General features: G+C 41.6%; 1 protein-coding gene across 3 annotated transcripts in view; it reads left to right on the top strand.

Moving 5' to 3' along the window:
• The window catches only part of GRK3 (G protein-coupled receptor kinase 3), a 78,666-nt gene that overhangs the window by 11,198 nt on the left and 47,081 nt on the right, over positions 1-20,387 (top strand). For all 3 annotated transcript variants that reach the window (XM_030025098.2, XM_030025095.2, XM_041126067.1), the window contains exon 2: positions 7,886-7,962. In XM_030025098.2, the coding sequence (XP_029880958.1) occupies positions 7,886-7,962 (77 nt within the window). The remainder of the gene's footprint in view (positions 1-7,885; positions 7,963-20,387) is intronic.

Raw genomic sequence — 20,387 nt, 5'->3', positions numbered from 1 at the left:
GTTATTTTGTTGTTGTCCAAAAATGTTTTTTCACAGTCTTCTAATGATTTGTTTCCCCTTCAGATATGGAATTTTACAAGTAATAGATAGATTAGATGGTCTAATGGTCCTTTCTGGCTTTATATGCTGGGAATTTACTTTGCCCCATTAATTGCTCTAACAAAAGTTGCTGTGTGTAAAATACCTTTTACAGCATCTGAGAACAAACTCATTTGGAGAAGTATTAACTTCTGCTGAACTTTGAACTGGGTACAAGTCTGAGAGGAAGCAAAATGAAATGGATTGAATGGTTTGTGATGTGTTCACTATTTTTTACCTCTTGTATAGGAGGGAAACTAATTCTTTTTTATTGGTTGCAGCAAATGTCTGCCCGTCGCTTTCACCCCCAAAGTGGAGCATTAAGCTGACCTGGGGGCTGTGATCCAGTGACTCATTGCAGTTTACAAATCTCATTCAAGGGGAGTTTTCTGTTCAGCTGGAAAGGTACTTCATGCCAGTGATGAACATGTTACAAGAAAATAATAGCATCATTGGTAATCAGTCACACAGATTTATGCTTTATGTTGAGGTGTTTCCTTCTCCCTGACACCTTGTGTTAGGTGACTGGTTTTCTTTCCTACTCTGCAAAACCTCAATAAAAATACTTGTAAGGAGAAACTGTATTACTAATGATGCAGTGGTACTATTATATGTTGGACTTTCAGATTTCCTTTGCATTTGAAAATGGGTCTAAGGGGGCTTAGTTATTTACTGACTGCAGCAAGCTCAGGTCTTTGTTGGCTTTGTGAGGCTTCCCTGTGTGTGCGGGCTGGTGCATTTGTGCAGATTGAGAAGGCAAAGAAGAAGGTAGAAATGAAAGCTGGATGGGATGAGGGGACATGATAAATAAGGTGCAGAAAGCAAGGTGAGAACAGGCTGAGAGAGGGATTTGAAAAGGGGAAATAGGGAATGATAACAAGAAGGAAGAGGAGAAAGCCAACAAGAATAAATGGAAGCTGACTGTCCAGTGTGGAAACGGGATGCTCGAAGTGCAGAGAGCAGGAAGGCAGTGAGGGTCAGTGCAGAAGGTTGGCAAAGGCAGTGGTAATTTACTTGCTGACTATCTAGCATTTTCTTGAAATAATTATTAGCATTTGAATAGTTTTTGGACGTGCCAGGAGCCATCAGGAGCTTAGTGTGCTGGGTGCAGGATACACACATGGCAGAAGGATGATGCCTGCCCTGACAACAAAGAGGAGGAAAAAAAGGAATACAGCTTTATTTTACAGACTGGGGATCTGAGGCAGATAATGTTTATGACTTGCCCAGGATGATACAGGAAGTGTTGGCAGAGTTAAATACTGAACTCTGCTCTCCTCAGGCCAGTCTCTGTAAAGCTGCCATTTCATTCTTGTTTTGTTTTTCTGTTCTCCTTTTCCTGTTTCAGCTTATAGGTGAATATATTAGTGAGTGTAACTGTGCATTCTTAATGTAGGGATGATTCTTCAATGCTTGCAATAAGGCCAAACGTTTTTTTTTTTTTCTTCAAGCTGTGGTGTGCATGTGTGCATCTGTACAATAGATAATATCCCACAAATCTGAGCTCTTATTGATTTATAAGAAAAAATAATGTGCTTTCATGATAAATAATTAAAAGCTCCTTTAAGAGACAGTAGTAAGAAGGCCAGTGGGAAGTAGCTTCTTGATCTAGTTCCAACAGTAAGAGTATGTATACGTATACATACCATTGTGTCTTTCTTTACCTTTTCCATTTCCTAGGTGCAAGATGCTTTCAAAAGAACTCCTGCATAATTTAGTATAACAAACCTGCGGGGACAAAATCCATGCATCTTAGAAATGAATAGCAGAACTTCTAGGAAATGTCAAAATGAATGCTGTTTATTTTATTCTCCTCCATAACTTCTAGTTTCTGCATACGCCCGCATCTGTTGCGGTTGTGCTCCCGGCTGCCTGTACTGACTTGGGCTGCCTAATGGACTGACTGTCCCTTGGGCTCCGGTGGCTGTCCTACAGGCTGTGCGGTTGCAGATCCAGTCATATACCCAGCAGAAGTTTAATTTCTTCTGATAGGTTTGCTTATCCTTGGAGTCACAGAATATTACTGATCTGTTATGGGGGCGAAGCAGCAGGAGTAGCTATTGCTGTCGGCAGTGGTGTGTGGTTCTGGCTGGACAGATCCTGGCTCTGGGGTGAGCTCCCTCTCTTAGGGACCTCCTGGGTTGCTGCTTCTGGGGTCACTTGCTGGAGAGGGAGGATTGCAGATGAGTGGTGTTCTTGCCATACACACGTCCTTTTCTGTGTTAAGAAGAACATAATGTGTTCTCTTCTTAGTTTTTCAGAAGGCATGTTTTCAAGTAGACATTTTCTGCCTGTACTGACCTTGGCACTGCAACTGTTGTCTGCGTCCTGTCAGACTACATGCATGCTTGTAGACAGTGGAGCTTTTTAGTTACAGAATGTATTTTAACCTTGCAGGTTTCTTTTCAGTGGATTTCTTTGATCAAGTTGGAAAGACCAGGATGCTGGCTAGAGTAACTAGAGCTTCAAGATGCAGCGTAAAGCTCCTTTTAGCAGATTCTTCAGCTCATGCTTGTAATAAACCCCTTTTCTGGGGACCTGGAAGAGCCAACCAGGTTAGAGCAACCTGCGCTGTTCACAAAGTTTATAGTTTGATGACGATGCAGATAGATAGTCATCTTTCTGCCTGCTGCTGGGCAGGCAGTGCGCTCTGAGCTGCTTCACAAGCCTCGTGTTTTTGTTCAACTCTTTCTTTAAGGGCAGCTTCTCCTGTGGGGCTGCAAGAGATGAGCCCGCTGAGCGCCCGTGGCCGTGCTGCAGCACCCTGCTGCCCACAGCCCTCAGCATCAGCATGGGCTGGTACTGTTTGTGTTGCCAGGGACTGAGATGCTCATTTTATTTGCAAGAAAAAACTCTCCCAAAACTTCTTCACTGTGTCACTGCTACGTTAGCTCTCTCTGCCTGACCTCGGCGCCGGTGCTGCTGTGCCCCTGGTCATGGGGCAAGGGGCTGCACTGTTCTCCCAGGTACCTGCTTAAATTTGGTCCTGGTTAAACCAGCAAAGAGGTATCCAGAGTCCAAACTATATTTCTCACGAAATTTTAAGCCTGACTTTTGATTTCCCCTAAATACACTTGTCATGTTACTTCAGTTGACTTCTGGTATGTGGACAGCAAACTGAGAGTTTCTGAAATTTTTGTTGTTTGCTATTTTCTTCCTCTCTGAAATAAAAAATATATGGACAGAAGGTTTTGCTATAGTACAGTTGGATATGCTTTTGTTTCTGAAGTCTCCCTGGATTTCATTTTTAGCCAGCTTTTGTTTCTGCTTATTTTGAGTGTTGCTATTAAGGTAGATCATGCTGTGAACTGAGATGAACTTATGCAAAAAGTCCACTTCTCGCATTAGTGCATTGTTTGCGCTGAAAGCATATTTGGATATGAAAAGCTTTTTAGAAATGGCTACTTTTCTGTGAAATGCATCTTTTAATCCCAGATTGCTTATGTGTAGGGCAACTAATTATTCAATATACAAAGGCAGAGAAGGAGACCTCCTTCCTGTTTGTGGAATGTGCTAGGCTGCATTTTAAAATTTTCCATCCTTCTGAAGGATGTATGGATTCTGCTCCGTTTCTTTTGAACTCAGCAGGATTTTTACCTTTAACTTTCATGTGAGCATTAGAAGTTGATTATTCTGGGTAGTCATAATCCACTCCATGTAATTTGTTCTTATTTATTTGTATGGATAGAGAGACATGATTTTGAAGGGGTAGAAGTCTGTTGTTTAGAAGCTGGAATGCAGTGTGGACTCCTGTAGCCTGTGATCATTTTACAGATTTGTTCAGATTCTGTAGCTGCAAAAACATTTTGTTCTTTTGACATGTTATCCATCAGACCAGAAGTACTGGATGTCAAGGGAGAGGAGGAGAAGCGCTGGAGTGATTTGTGCGTTACACAATCAGAGTGTTTTCCTGGACACTTCAGTCATACGTTAAATTTTTCATTATCTTCTCCCATTGTCTAGACTAAGATATGTTTATGTAATTTCTTGCAGTGCACTTGTTAGAGCAGAGGAAAGCTTTCTTGATGTCATTATTATTAAAAAGGCTTATTATGTTACTAATGGTCTAGCGGTCAGTGGGAACGGGACGTTGCCGATGAGTGCTCCAAGGGCAGGCGCTGTGATGGGCAGCACTGGTGGCCTCGGGTCAACCAGGAGGCCGCAGAGAAGGAAGTTTGTGGTCTCTGGTGATGCATACCATGTTCATTTGTAAGTGGTCCTCCTGTAAGCATGGAGACAAGGGGGAAGGTCTGGTTGGGAGAAGAGGGATGCAGAGGGAAGGAGCCCATGGGCGGGTGGAGCTGCAGGGCTCTCCTAAACCTTCCTGGGCTGATGGTTGTCGCGTGCCTCTGGCCATCCCTCCAGTCCGACCGCTCTGCTCCATGGCCGAGTGCTGCCGGGGGAAGCTGCACGGCTTTTGCTGCCCGTGTTCACCAGTACGTGCTGGCATCAGTACAACCGGTGGTGTTTCGCCATCAATGTGCTAACATTTTATGGATTTAAGAGAAGAATTAAGTTTTATGGTCACCATTTTAAACATGTTAAGCTAGGATGTATATTTTTAAAAATCTACCCATAGAACAGGCAGCCAAACTTGGCAATTCTGTCAATTATGTGATAAATTTTATTTTAGTACCTTGCTTTTCCCAAGTACAGAACATGATCTCTATTTACTGCTTCCTCTTCGTTTGAAATCAGTATTTTATTTAGGTTGTTAAAATACACAGAGAGTAGACCTAGTTTTTAATGAACAAATAAAAAGACTAGCAAGTTCTTCACTGAATAATTTATAACCTCAAACCTGATTAACAACATTTAGCCCTCCCAATTCTTGTTTAACTTGATGTGGTGGTTAGCCTCTGGAGTTCTCGCTTTGGATCACAGTGTTCATAGATCTGTGTTCCATGTGAGGCTTTGAGACACACATAAAAACTATTAATAGAATAATCTCCTAGATTGGGGTTTAGGGCCTTCAAGCTAATTTCTTGGCTTTCATTACAGACTTTTTTCTGGTCAGATCATTCAGACTTCATGCCTCAGGTCCTCATCTGAGGAGGAGGAGCGCAAATACTTTCCTCCCTCAAAGAGGATGGAAGAGATATTTGTTAATATTTGTGAGGTTTTTCAGAAGCTCTGGTGATGGGGTCCTTGTAAGCACATGAGAGTGGATGGTCTCAGCCCTTTGCAGGACTGACTGTGAGGTCTGCAGCTTTTTTGGGCAGGGCTCTGCTGCTGATGGTGACCCAAAACTGCACAAGTACTTGTTCATTTTTCTCCTGATGTGAAGTAGTTCAGAGTCCACATTTTACAAGGATTAGGTGCTCAGTCTTACTTCTGCAGAGACGTGAGTGATATTTAACCATCTTGTTTAGGGCATGAGTACTTTGTACAGGGTATTTGTGGTTATTTTTATAAAAATAAATAATACCTATGAAAATATCAATTTAAAAATTGGAAACGGAAAAAGTCTAGTGGAATCTTGACTTAATCCTGTGACAATATAGTTGTTTTACCAGGGCACAGTAGTGCTGGGCTACATTGATTTTAAAATTTATGTACTTGTATTGTTGCCCGTATGAAATTTTTATAGGCATTATATTAAAATGAATATTGAGGTTACTTGACAAATAAAGGAAATCTTTGTTAATGTGGTTTAAATGAGTGATTGTGACATTATAAATTAGGCAAAGTAGATGTTAAGTGCACTGCAGCCAAGCTAGGGGCCTAATGGAGCTTATATTGGCTCATTTTCTAAATGATATATGGCAATTGCAGTGTTAACAGCCTGATGTAGCTTTGATTGACTTGTACATTTATTTCACATGGTGCAAGCTAGAACCTGATGCAAGAGTAAAGAAACAAAGCAATGACCAGAATGTCCCCTGGGAAGTGCTGTGACCCCAGGGTTCAGCTCGCTGGAGGCAAGGCCAGTCCAGGGCTCCACCTGATATTGCCTGTGTACTTCTGCCTGCGGTCTCTGTTTTTGAGGAAAAACACACAGCCTTTGGTGCTCCAGCTCCTGGTGGCAGCCCTGTGCTACCCTTCCATTCAACCCGCAGATATCTAAATGGGATAACCCCGCCCTGAGCAAACACAGGGAAAGCCTGGGAGCTCTCCTTGAAACTGTTGTGCTCTTGCTTCTGTAGTGGCATACAGCAAAGGGAACTATGTGCGCTCACTGGTGGCTTTTTTTTCCAATTCATGCTCAGTTGTGGCATTTTCAAACCTTAATAGATAAGTATGGATTCTTGAAGGGGAATTCTAGCAACATCATGCTGTGTGGTGTAGGCTATTGATAGAGAATCATAGAACTGTTTAGGTTGGAAGAGACCTTTAAGATCATCGAGTCCAACCATAAACCTAACACTGGCAAGTCCACCACTAAACCGTGTCCCTAAGTGCCACATCCACACGTCTTTTAAATACCTCCAGGAATAGTGCCTCAACCACTTCCCTGGGCAGCCTGTTCCAATGCTTGATGACTCTTTTGGTGAAGAAATTTTTCCTAATATCCAACCTAAATCTCCCTTGCTGCAATTTGAGGCCATTTCCTCTTGTCCTGTCTCCAGCCACCTGACAGAAGAGACCAGCACACACCTCACTACAACCCCCCTTTAGGTAGTTGTAGAGAGTGGTAAGGTCTCCCCTCAGCCTCCTCTTCTCCAGACTAAACAGCCCCAGCTACCTCAGCTGCTCCTCATAAGACTTATGCTGGAGGCCCCTCACCAACTTGGTTGCCCTTCTCTGGACATGGTCCAATGTCTTTCTCGTAGTGAGGGGCCCAAAACTGCACACAGTACTCGAGGTGCGGCCTCCCCAGTGCCGAGTACAGGGGAACAATCACCTCCCTGCTCCTGCTGGCCACGCTATTTCTGATACAGGCCAGGATGCCGTTGGCCTTCTTGGCCACCTGGGCACACTGCTGGCTCATATTCAGCTGGCTGTCAGCCAGCACCCCCAGGTCTTTCTCTGCCGGGGAGCTTTCCAGCCATTCTTCCCCAAGCCCGTAGCGCTGCATGGGGTTGCTGTGACCCAAGTGCAGGACCCGGCACTTGGCCTTGTTGAACTGCAGTACAGCTGCCCTGGGCCCATCAATCCAGCCTGTCCAGATCCCTCCATAGAACCTTCCTACCCTCCAGCAGATCAACACTCCTGCCCAACTTGGTGTCATCTGCAAACGTACTGAGGATGCAATCGATCCCCTCGTCCAGATCATTGATAAAGATATTAAACAGAACCATGTTAAGCTTGAAGTGTGAAAGTTCTCTCTTCTACACTGAATAAGTACTAACAGTGCTAATATTCTACACGGGGTAGTATTAATATTTACAGTGGGGGAAAAGTGATGTTTCTTGTGTATCTCAAGCTCTAAGAACCTGTAAAAAAAAAAAACCCTTTAAAAAAAATCACAGTATTGAGTCTGCAAGGCTAATTTCAGGCTAGTAAGGTGATGTCTGGAAAGGTATTTATAGGTGAAGACTGAATTTTCATAAAATAATTTGCAATGTTGAATTTTGTGAATTCAGCGATCTCTCTGTGTTTGTGACTTGACTACAGGCCAGTTGCTGTTAGTGGCTGTAGTCCTTTGAACTCCCATGGTCTTTAGATAGAGCAGCAGACTGCCTGTCGTGCTGTGAGTTGATGCAATAGATGGGCAGTGGTATCTCATTTTGCATGAGTCTTTTACGTTGATGTTTCATTTTAGTGATCCTTTTCTGCAAAGTATCCTAAAGGTCTGGTTTAAAATAAGCAGTTTCAAGTAACTCTTCTTTTTTTTTTTCTTTTTTTTTTCTTTTTTTTCTTTCAGTATCCGCAGTGTTATGCAGAAATACCTTGAGGAAAGGGGTGAATTAACCTTTGACAAGATCTTTCATCAGAAAATTGGTAAGTCATATTTCAATAAAATGTTACTCATGTAAATATTTTTAAGATTGGCTTGCCTGCCCCTTCTCTGTAATGACTGATGAAAAATCAGAGTTGTAGATGGTCTGAAGAACACTGGAATATGGACAGGACTTAGTAAAACAAAGATCTTCAATAAAATGAAATGTTGCGAAAGGGAAGAAGATGAAGCAAGGCAACCTGTCAACTTCATGTTCTGGAAAACTACTGGGAAAATAATTAAGTTATTTGGAAACATTGAAGAGAAAATTATATTACTTGGTATGGGCTTGTCAACAATATAATGTGTCGCATCAGTTAAACTTTTTTTTTCTCTGCAGGGGTAATAAGCCTTGTTGATAAGGGAGCCGTAGTAGAAAAGATAACCATATGTATTGTTTTGACTGTCTGACATCATGTTCTTGGCTAGCAACACAGGGAGATGTGGCCTGGGTGAAACTGCTGTGTGCAGGGGGTGAAACTGTTGGGAAAATTGACTTGAGGAACAGTTAATCAGTGCTTCTGTATGAACATGGAAGGATGTATCCAGGGAGTTTACACAAGAGCGTCAGAGATCAGTTACTATGCAGCGTTTTAGTTAACAGTGTGAATGCTGGGATGAAGAACCTCTGTATTCTGCTTGCGTGCTGAGAAAGACTGTAACCACACCAAGGATAAGGACAGAATTAAAAAAGTTCTTCATAAACTGGAGGAGGGGAAAAAATGCAGTGCTTCTCAGTCAAAACAAGTAGTGTCCTCTACACCTGTGCTGGAGTAATTACACAAATACAGTGTGGAGAACCACTGATCAGGTAGACATTTTTAATTGACTTGGCTGTTATAGTGAGCTGTAGGTTGTATTGTCTCAGCTAGATCACATGACTAAATACAAAATCAGGATTGTAGCCAGTGAGGCATGTGAGGTAATCCTCTTTTGGCAGAATACTGTGTCTATCCTGGCACTGGACTACAAAATATACATGAACCTGCTGGAAAGAGCCCAGGAAAGAGCAGTGGGAATGAGCAGACCTTACGTAGCGGTCTGCTAAATGTGACCTACAAGGAAGTACTGAAATAGGGTGTTATGTAGGCTATGAAAGAGAGAAGTGAGGTTGAACAGTCTTCAAAACCAGAAAAGTTGTTGCAGAAATTGATGAGGTTAGTCAGTTTTCCACAGGCTTAACATGTCAATTAAAAAAAATCTGGATATGAATACAAACATTTTAGTAGTAGGATGGGTAGTAAAGCAGGGGAATGGATTTCATGAGGGGCTTGTGAAATATTTGTCCAGTAGATTTGAGGAGTGGGTTGGCATACGTCTGCTAAGATAGTACAGCTAGCTGCTCTTGTCTTGCAAAATGGGGACAAAACCATAAAATGGGCTGGGAAGACTTGAGGAGATCAATGGCTCTATTCCTGTCTGAAATACACTGAGACTGTAATTAACAGTGGAAGCAAATGCCCAAGAACAAAGTGCCGCTGCGCCTTGTTTCCCAGGGAAGGTGGTCCAATAGGAGCATCTTTGGGCTGGTTGAGCTTTAGCTGGTCTCCCTTCCTGGCTGAAGCAGAAATGTCCAGCCTTCCTGGTTGCCTGGAAATGTGCAGCTCAGTAGGTATGAGAATATTCTGGAGTAGGAGTTTTAAGTATTGCCAGATTAAAATAAATAGTATACTTGTAAGAGTATCACAGATTGTCATTAATGGATTTCATAGCTTTTTACAAAGAGGGTTGTGGAAACGCCAGTCTAAAGTACGTGTTCGTAGAAGTCTCATGGACCTCTCCCTTGTATTACAGTAATTGAGATGTAGTCTGTATCTTTGTGCATAAAAACTGTGGCTTTTTATTCTGGCCAAAAATACTACACTGTAAATGCATAGGTACCTCTTGTGCTGACATCTTTCAGTATGTGCTTCAGTTTAGATGTCTGTGTTGAATCATTAATATTTTGCTATAGCATGGTAGTTGCAAAATAAGTAGAATTTTAAGCAACCAAACACAAGCCAACTTTAACTGTTTGATTCTGTTTGGTGGCAATGAAATAAAGAAGTCCTCCCCTCCACCCCCCTTTAAAAAAAAAAAGTCAAACAGAACAGCTTATATATAATGGATATTTGTATTTATGTAATTGAATACTTTTCATTAATAGTTGATTCCAAAGAACAGTGAAGAATGTTGCAGTTATTTTGGTAAGTTATAGCAACTATAATTAGGTAACTGTAACCTTGGAAGGATTATATCTTTCTTTTTTCCCCCCATGTTGGTAGCCATCAGATCTGGAATTTTAGACCCAGAGTTTCACTAACCTATTAGTTTCTTGCCCAGATCTTGAGATGCGTAGTTCACAGATGTGCGGCGAGGTTTTATCCTCCTCTCGCCTTGGTACAGTCATAGCAGTACTTGCCCTCTGTTACCCGGAAATGAGGTCTTCCGTGACCACTTTGCTGGAGTTTCAGTTACTTCTGAAGCTGGTTTCTTCTGAAGTAGGATTTAGAATGGAAGAAAAAAAAAGATTAAAGATAAAACATGACTGTTTTTAACAGAAGACTTTGCATTGCACTGGAAAATATTGTATTGCCTTACTGTGGTTGTTCGTTTAAATTTTATTGCGTTTTCTAGCTTGTTCTTTGCCATTAAATTAGTTCTGTTTCCAGACATCAGCATAATTGCTTGTGGTAAAGTACCTTCAATTTTAGGCAAGCATTATGCAAAAGGCTGTGAAACTAAATATGGTGAGGTAGTTAAAAGTCTAATCACCTCTTTGCTCCTGTTGTTATCTCTTTGTATGGCAGGGGTGTGGAGAGACTGCAGCTAAGGCTGGACCTGTGCGTGCAGGTCTGGGGCGGATGCCCCATGGGACACAGCTCCTACTTGCAGGAGTTTAAATCAACCCGAGTCAAATGAGTCTCTGATGATGAGCTGTAATTCTGCTGGTTCATCCCCTTGCTGCTGGCTCTTCCTGTGCCTTTATTCTCAGTTAAAGAGCTGTCTAGTATACAGTGCTTTATCCTTATATACTAACTATACAACTGGATCAAGCTACCTATTTGTTCCTTTGGCAAGTGATGTAGATGAGGACTGTTAAGGTTTGTTCGTTTTTTTTTTTTTTTTCCCCAGACCACAGTTCTTTCTTACAACTCCAGGTCATTGTTTTTTTCTGTTTTTCAGTATCCTTCTTTCAAATGTAAAAACCAGGGCTTTGATCAGTTGTCTGATACAAGTCTTTCCAATGTTGTATATGGAGTTGTTCCTGTTGGATGTTTTCCTATGAGTATGTCTAATTATGGTGCTGGTCTTATCAGCTGGAAGTATTTATCCTTAATGAGGCCTTAAATCCTTTTAGGATCAGTGCTTTCCACATACCACTGTAAAAGATTGGCTCAAATTCCCTCCCTGCCACCTCCCCCAGGTGTGCAGCTGCAGGGAATTGCAGGGGCAGCTTGGGCTCGGAAACCAAAACCTTTGCTCTGCCCTTTAGGAATAAGAGCAGGAAAGTCCATCAGCGAGCAGCGTGGCAGTGGCCTGTCTGGGGATGAAAATGGCCTGGAGGCTTCATAAGAGTTGCATAAACAAGTGTCTGTCCTCTATTTACATCTTTTTCTTTGTGAAGGCAAACAGGTTGCTCTCATCTCTTGAAGATGGCACGTCTGTCTGCAGGAGTGATGCTCCAGAATGATCTTGAACTCTCTAAGAATCACCTAATGAGTCAGAGGACGTGAAGATAATAGAGCCACCCAGAAAAATGCTCTGGCAGCGCTTAATAGCCCAGCAGCCGGCTGTTCCTACAGAAGCTGCTTCCTCCACAGCAGAAGCTTCATGGGGAAGTACAGCATGTCTCGAAGCGGAGTGCGTAACCACCTTTAGCTAGTTTTCTTTTTACCACATCCTGTTTGCTACAACACCAGATTATGTGTTTGCTTTAGAAAAAGAGACATTTTCTGGTATCCCAATATCTATAATTTACACATGGAATCCACTCTGCTTCACAACTGTGTTAGGATTGCACCTGGAGTTCTTCTTGTGCTCCCTTGCGCTGCAGGGTGGGCACGCTTGTAAAAACGCTGCTTTCAGAGGGCAGTTTTGAAATGAGTTGTAATGTGCGTCGCTGCTGGGCCGATTGGGGTCTGCTGCAGCAAGTATAACTGCCAAGTGTTAAAGGGAGTGAATTAGGTCATAATATTACTTTAGAACAGGATTATCGTGGTTATTAAAGTTAAATGCTTTGGAGCAAACTTGTTGCCAGTTATAGTTCAGTGACTCTTATGTCTGACACTGGACTTTCTGACAAATTGCATCTACCTGGTAGGCAGTGAATAAAGTTGGCTTAGAAATTCTGGAATGTGACGGTAAAGCATCCTGCAACTTCAGGTCCTGGCTTAGGTTCGGCCTTGGGTTCTCTGGTGACTGCTTGCAAGCTGGTGGAACATGGCAGTTTGTCTATACCCTTCTCAGTTTCTCTTCTGTTACACAGACCTGTTGGGTTTGGGTCTTTGGGAAAGATGAGAACAGAACATATTTTAGCTGTTTCAGCAGCTGGTCATAATGCAATATAAGCTTTTCACCTTGCCTAGTAAGTAACTTGCATTTTTTTTCCCCTGACACTGGATCTAATTTCTGTTTTATTTTCTTGAAATGTAACACTTGTAAAAAGAACCAATTAAAAAAACTTGTAGTTGATGTAATGAGTTACAAACATTTTTTTTTTTCCTGTTTACCATCCACTTTTGTATAGTGAGGAACAATCTTTCTGGGGTGATTTATTTAACTGTCTTTTATATCCTCTTAAATCAGCAGGCTCCAAGTTGGAGGTCTTCCCAGCCAGGGTGAGCATTTTGCCATCTGTATCAGTGCTTCTTCCTACACATGCATGTCTTGCGAGGGGCTCTCTTGCTTCTTTTCTGGTAGCTTTTTAGCTGAGTTTCCAGAGCAAATGAGCGTTTGGTCTATTTTGTAGTTCCTTCTGCACAGACAACCTACAACTGTGGGGAGGGACTTTTCTGCCTGCCCTCTGCAGTTAGAGGGAAACGTGCTCCTGACTGTTCTGGCTGCTGTTTCCTCCAGCTTTGTCAGGGACAACTTTCTGTTGAAAAAAAACCAACCCCAAATCTAGGGTGAGAACAGCTAAAGAGTTTTTTTTAGGGCAATGAATCATGCTTTCTGTTGCTTGTTTCTCTCGTTATGGACCCATCATTTTTCATTATTTCAGAATTTTGATGCTAATCATTAGATGGATCTTGAGTTAAAATCGGTTGAGAAAAACATTCTTGCTCTTCCTCTTTCTGTTGCCAGTGTGGTAGCACTGCACTCCCCGAGATACCTAAAAATAACGGGCTGGGAAAAGTACCTCCCTAGAGCATTATTTAAGCTATTGTTTAATTTAAGCATAAGATCTATGTGCTGTTGGCATTCTGAACTAATTAAATAGTCCTCTGAGGAAATAACAATGAAAGCAATAAAATTTGGTTGGGAGTAAAGAAAAGCACCTGGGGTTTTGGCTATTAAATGAGCAGGGGATGACAAAATTAGTAGATCTTGCTTCTAGTCCTTTCTAGCCGCTCGTGACGACTCTGGAGCTGCAGGCTTGCCTGCACCATCAGGGAAGGACGTGTGAGCGGAGGGGGGGGTCATGCCAGCGGCACATCCCCCTCCCCGTGCTCCAGAGGAGGACAGTGGCGAGTAGGAGGGGCTGCACAAAAACCCATGTTAAGTGTCTTTGAAAACTGAGAGTATTTTTAGAGCCAAAGTCACCTAGGGGCATACATTAGCTACTGATCTAAGACTTTAATGATTGAAAGTGTCACAGCCTTGGACTCCTTTCTTAAGAGCATTCATGAGACTTGTAGCACTGCGATAATTTTACTCTGTTCTGGTATGTTGATGTTAAATAATGTGCAGCCATATGATAGGGAAAATAGTTACTTGCTGGGCAGGTTTTCTGTAAAAGCAAGAGGGCAGGTTGTTTGTTCAAGTGGTTTTATTCTGGGGTTCCTTTTCTGACCTGGGGAAGACAGCCACCATGCAGAAGTAGACACCAACAAAATTAGGAAGTAACTATACGAAAAAAGAATTATATTTAAAAGACTGTTAGAAGACTGATCTTCTTCTTTCTCATGTTACTTCTTATTTTCAATTCAAGTTTAGACTAAAGCTTGGATTGTGGATAGTCTGCAGGAGTCCTTCATGAATCTGTTGAACCCATGCTTTCCTTGCACGGTTCGTATGATCAGTTAAAAACAACACAAAACCCAAACCACAAGTAGATGTCGGAAACCGTGTGATTGTAAACCGAAACAGAAACTACTGATGTAAGACATTTCAAAGTGGAGCTCCACTTGTATCAAACTGGGGTGTGGACAGAGAAAGAGAGAAAATATGCACTCAGAGCCTTCTTATAAAACTCAGTCTGGTTTGCTATATGCAATTTTTTTTATCAAATTAGTCTTAGGTTTAAGATCTACTTTTTATGTCATAATTTAACTGTTACTGGAAGCTGCATTTCTTTCAACGCACTTCTATTTTGTGGTAAAATAAATGTGTTACTTGCATGAATTACATTGAAGATCATTTAGAGGGATGTTAACAAAGCTTCCTGCTGTAGATTTTAAGCGTGTTTTACCTGCAAGCAGTTTTAAGGAGGTGTCTGTCTTGTGTGTCAGGGACAAATGGTATCCAAAGTCACTATAAAAAAATGCATGTATTCATTTTGGGTTTTTTTCTGATCATAAATAATTGAGCATTTCTTTGTTGGGATGCAGCCTGATATGCTCCCATGCCTGTCTTTGTGGAGGGGTTGAAGATACTTGGTTGTGTGATTTCCCAGTGGAGTTGCAGATTAAGTCTGAGCTTTAAGATAGGAAAAATATATATCCTATCATCTGGAACTTCACATAATGGATAAGGTACACATGCTGATATATATTAGCAGGTATATACAGTATAGTTCTTGGAAGATTTAAGTCACAGGGAAAAATAGTCTTTATCTCAGCAGAGCAGTGTAATTATACAGTTTTTGGGTTAGATTGTCAGGAATTCCAGGCAGACTGGAAATTTTGAACTCCAGAATTAGTACTGTAGGAGAGAAAATGAGCAAGATAGATAATGGATAATATATATATAGAGAGATAACAAATTATAAATTATTTGAATGAAATTTTACTGGGATGTTTCCATGTTTAAGTTTTCAGCAAACATACATACCAGACAGTAAACCCCAAGCTGGTCATACACAGCCGGCAGTGACTTTGTTGTGTACATTTCATAGGTTCGTTTGTTTTTCCCAAGGAAGTACGTAAGTAAACTCATTCCTTTCAGACAAGATGGGCCCTCAGTGATTTGTTCAGTCATCCTGCAGCTGCACACCTGAGGCTTCAGCAGCGGTCCCCTGCAGCGGCAAGTCTCCGGCCTTTCCTTCCAGCTCTGTCTGCAGCAGCTTTGCTGGCGTGCAGGGAAGATGGCAGCTGGCTGCGTGCAGGTGTGGTGAGGGGAGCTGAGGAGGAGGACAGGGCAGCCAGCCTCAGGCTTTCTGCCTGGGGACTGTCGAGGGACAGCCATTACCAGCATGCCGCTGGTGCTGCGGTGGCTTCCAAAAGGTCTTTGTGCAGGTCCTGCACGTGGGGCAGAGGACAGCTGGGCTCTAGAGTTAGGTCCTACTGCTAGGTGAGCTGTTTGTTAGCCTTTGTGGCTTGCCAGGTCTACTACCAGCTACCAAGGAGGGGTTGCAAAGACCAGTTTGGAAAGCTTTGACCTAAAATGTTATAAACCCATCCTTATTGAGTACAGAGTGACTTCCATACCAAAGGTAGCGTCTTCTATCTGCTCGTACTCACTTGAGCTTTCTTAGCCCATTTCTGATGTTTATACTTGGGTATAAACAGTGATGGTGTGCAACCTTGATTCCCCCCCCATCAATTTCTCAGTCAATCCAAAACAGTTGCACTCCCATGGAGTCTTTATCAATGCGTCTTGAAACAATTCACAGACCAATTAAGCATCCGAACACCACTGTGAAATAGGTAAATATTAGTTTTCCATGTCTGTAACGTGGCATAATAAAAACTTTAATGAGATTTACCTGCATAGCTCTGTACTACTAATAAAGCAGATTCTCTGGTCCTGCCAGTTCTACTCATTTATCTCAGTGGGATAACTCATTAGTAACAAGAGAAAAACTCAGAAACCAGGAGAAGAGTAAGTAGAATCTAAATTACTGAAGCTGTTAAGTCTTCTAACTTTTAGCAGTGCTTTTAAGAGACAGAGCAGTTAGAAAATCACAGAGCAGAGAAGGTGGAGAGCTCTGGCTATCAATTATCTCATGAATTCATTTGTAGAGCAGAGAACAGACATGGATATTTACTATAAGCCTTTCAGATGCTTTTATTGTTCTATACCAATGTTTGTCCCATAAAAGAATGATGCATAATACAACTTGCAAACCCCCCCAGGGAATTGGTCCAGATTTGTGAGGTTCTTGCTGCAGAACGTCACTTGGTGCACTGTCAGGAGGTGAGTAATGTACACCATCAGACCTCCAAATCTTCAAACTCTGTAGGGGAACAGAGCAATAACCTTATAGGGTAGTTGCTTCTCTCTTTCCTGGCCTCTTTCAACTGACAGCATTGTGTCCAGCCAGTGCCTCTATAATATTCTGCTCTCAAATGTGTGCATGTCTGCGGTGGTTGGATAGGTAGATTCAGAAATATGCAAACCAGTTTCTTAATGTTTCTAGATACTTCTGTTAATTTCGTTGCTTAAAAGGGGAAGGAGTCTGAAGAGAAGCAGAACTATTTGTTTCTGAACCTCCAGCTCTCAGCAGCTTTCTTAGAGTGCGCAGAATGAACCAGAGGAAGGCTTTAAAATTCATGTAGGAGAATCGCTGTTGTTTTAGTGGTTTTGTTCCTCTTTAACTAAGTGCTGTATGTATTTACTTACTGAATACTACTGTTTCTGTGTTTTGATTTTAACCACAGTGCAACAGTCTTCCCAGATGCTACTGCAGAACAGTTTGGTTCTTTTCAGTGGTGAAGATACTGAACAGTACTTGCTAAGGTGAATACTGGCATCAGAGACTTGAGAATGCCCTTCTGTTGTGAAATTATTCCATGTCTTCATTAAAGGATCCTGTCACCTCGCTGTCCCCCAAGAAGAAACTCACATATATCTAGTCCCTTTTTAAGAAGTAGAAATAAACCTCCCAGTGTACTTTGTGTGTTAAATAATTCATAACAGTGAACGGTTCATAGCTTAGAGCATCTCAAAAGAAATACTGTGCTTTTCAATAATAAAGGGACATTGGCCTGCATTATGTAAGTAATTTTAAAAAGTTGTATGATGGAAAATGACAACTGTCATGCCCTTCACAGGGACTGAATATTTGTGACATGGGGCGATACAACAAATAACAACCAACCATCATGACATTTTTAAGCTGCTAATACTTGTTAGCTTGCTAATAGCTTGCTAGTAGCTGCTAATACCACTTGCAAAAGCAGTGGGAGTTTCTTCTACTTACAAGTGAAAAAAGAACAAAACCTCTTGTGCTGTGTATTTCTTGATGAACTTTAGCGAAGGAATTTAATCGTGTTCTTTGCAATAACTGATTGAAATGAAATGCTTCAATTCTATGTTTAGTTGTCCTTTTAAAAACCAATGTTTTTACATATCTTTGTTTAGTGATATTAGTCCTTCATCTTTTAGAGGTACTTTTTCTCACGTACAACCCCGTTTTTTCTTTCATCTTTGTTATGTTGAATACCTTTGATACTCAACTTTAGTTGACTGGAATTCTGCATGTTAAGGGAGACCAGAGTATGAAAGATACGTGCTAAGTGTGGTTCAGATGCAAGTTTTCCCCATTCTTTTCTTTTCGTGGCTTTAAAATATGATTTATTGCATATTCAATATTCAGAGGTGTATTTCATGAGGATATTAAGGTGATATGTGGTGGGGCTTTTTTTGAGGCAAAGATCCAGTGGCAATTGCAGTGGGTGAAGCACAGACATCACATTTTTTTAAAATGATTTACAGCTGCGTGTTAAAAATAGGGCACGTTCTTCTTTTCCTTAGAAATCCTTTTATCATTTGAATTGGTGTGCCACCACTTGACATCTTGACAGCTGCTGGTCCTACCCTTTGAAAGTGCTGAACTCCTGGCTGCTGTCAGAGGACGTGGAAGGGTGTTTACCATGTGCCTTCTTGTTTGAAATGCAGACTCTGTAATCCACATCGAGTATTTTGCTCCAACCTGCTCTTCTGGTCTTGAAGCAGAATAATAATTGAATGCTCTCAGTAAGTCAGTATATTAGCTGCTTAGGATCTTTTACCTTGTAAGCCTATATTGAGGTTTGACACAGAATCTGTGAATACTCCTCCATCGTGTCTGAAACGTGTGTGCTGGAGGAGCAGTACAGCTCTTCTGCTCCTGTTGTTGCAGGAGTTCAAGGCATGCATAGGTCTAGCATTTGGGAAGATGGCTGACTAAGTTTTAACAAGTGTTAGTGATTTCACTGTGTGAAAAGCTAATGGAAAATATGCCTGGAAATAAAGATTTTCTTTGAAGACACTTGAAATCTTTTAGCCAAAGTTTATTTTTATATAATGATTTATAGACGTCATTAAACAAGCTACCTGGCAACTTACAGACTAATTTTGAGCTCAGTTTGATTCTGTTCTAGGGAAATTGGTCTGCGCTCCTCACCATTGTATGCAAGTCCTGTCTTGTGAAATATAATTTGTTCTTTTACCCTGATTTTTATGCACAGAGATATGTTTTAATTTGTTATGATGTATTATTTTTAATGAAAAGTGAATGTACATTAGGCTCTATTAGGGAAAATAGGATAAGGACAAATAGCTCATAATTGGAAAGAAAAGTAGTGAAATCTGTGGTGCCTTCTGGGCTGTGAGGATTTTTGTGGCTTTGTACTTAGCCAAAGCTGTGATTCCTACGCAGATGAGTTTTCCCTGGTAGTAGCAAGTCTCTTTGTTCCTGAACAAGGAAATCTGTGGTTGTCTCAATTGTGGAGCTTTTAGGTGGTCTTAATTATCCTGTGCTATGGCAACTGAGTGTGTGTACCATACAGAACAAGATTTTGAACTTGACTGGATATTCTGTAACACCTGCACACTGGTTCAAATTACAATTTTTGTATGGTTTAATAATAGACCTCTACCCCTAACTTTTTATGTCTAAGACCCAGATCTGTTATTCGTACCAATGGTGGGCTCATTACATTCCTTGAGACAAATAAAATAAAATGGAATAAAACACGAAATGGCACATGGGGAAGAATGGTAGTTTTCCAGCAGAAAAGCCAAGCGTGATCCTCTGTTTATGGTCCTGGCTCCCTGTTGTATGGAGGCTATGGACCACGCTGGAGAAGGGCTCGTGGGTATCGCACAGTGGATCTGCACCGTCTCATTGAGGGGTAGCAAAGCCTTGCCTCCAGGTGAGAGCCGTTTCATATGGTTAAAACAACCAACAACTGGGTTTAAACAGAAACACACAATAATTTCACTGCGGTGTGTGCTGTTAGGGCGTGCTGTCCCACGGTTTCCTTGCCAGTTCTGCACAAGAGGCTTTTTTTGGGATCAGGTGTCTGTGATAACACCCTGTACGGATGTCCCTCTGGTTATGCTCTGCTGACTTCTTTATGCTGTTGTCCGAATTCAGCCAAATAAGAAAGATAGGAGAGGTCTTGGAGGGACTTAGGACAGAGACCTGGAAGCGCCCTAAATGAGGAAAAATCCTTGTGTCGCAGGCTTTGCAGAGCAGAGTGCCAGCACACGTTCCCCAGCAGCCTGATACGGGGAAGGTTGTGCTGAAGCTTTGTCTGCCTGGGAGTCGGAGCTGTTAGCCGCAGCCAACGGGAAACGAGCCTGTACTGATTCTGGTGCAGATGTCGCTACTTATTTGTTTGTCATTATTCCGTATTTATACACAGCGCGTTTAGTCAGGATTTGGAAACAGCTTGATATTTTTGTTTTCTAATTTGCTATTTTGCCTACTAGAAAGAGTCTACATCAGCATTTTGGACCACATTCAGGTCGTGCTGTAAATAGATGCAGCTTCCTTTCAATCAGTGACATTGTGAATACTTATATCAGGGTTAAATGTGTCTATTTTTAGCTCTGCTGTCTTACCTAGTCACTTCTGTTTGTTTTAATAAGATTTTTATTTACTCCTGTTAAAAGGGTATTTGAGTCAGATACTAATAAAATTCTAGTTAGAATTAGATAAGTAGTTTTCTCCAAGGTTTGTTTTATTACAAAGTTACTCATTAATTTTTTTATTATTATTATTCCGTGCTCTCAGTTAATTGACATTCTCGTGAAGATCAGGATACAGCCCTGCGAATGCAGAAGTGACCTTTAGACGGCAGGAGAAGGCAGAAGGCCAACACTCGCCCCTCTGGCTGGCTGGCAGCGTGGCTCT

This window comes from Aquila chrysaetos, chromosome 9 (genome assembly GCF_900496995.4).
Source record: "Aquila chrysaetos chrysaetos chromosome 9, bAquChr1.4, whole genome shotgun sequence".
Lineage (NCBI taxonomy): Eukaryota > Metazoa > Chordata > Aves > Accipitriformes > Accipitridae > Aquila > Aquila chrysaetos.
The sequence above is the reverse complement of the archived record's forward strand: the minus strand, read 5'-3'. Positions and strand labels throughout refer to the sequence as shown.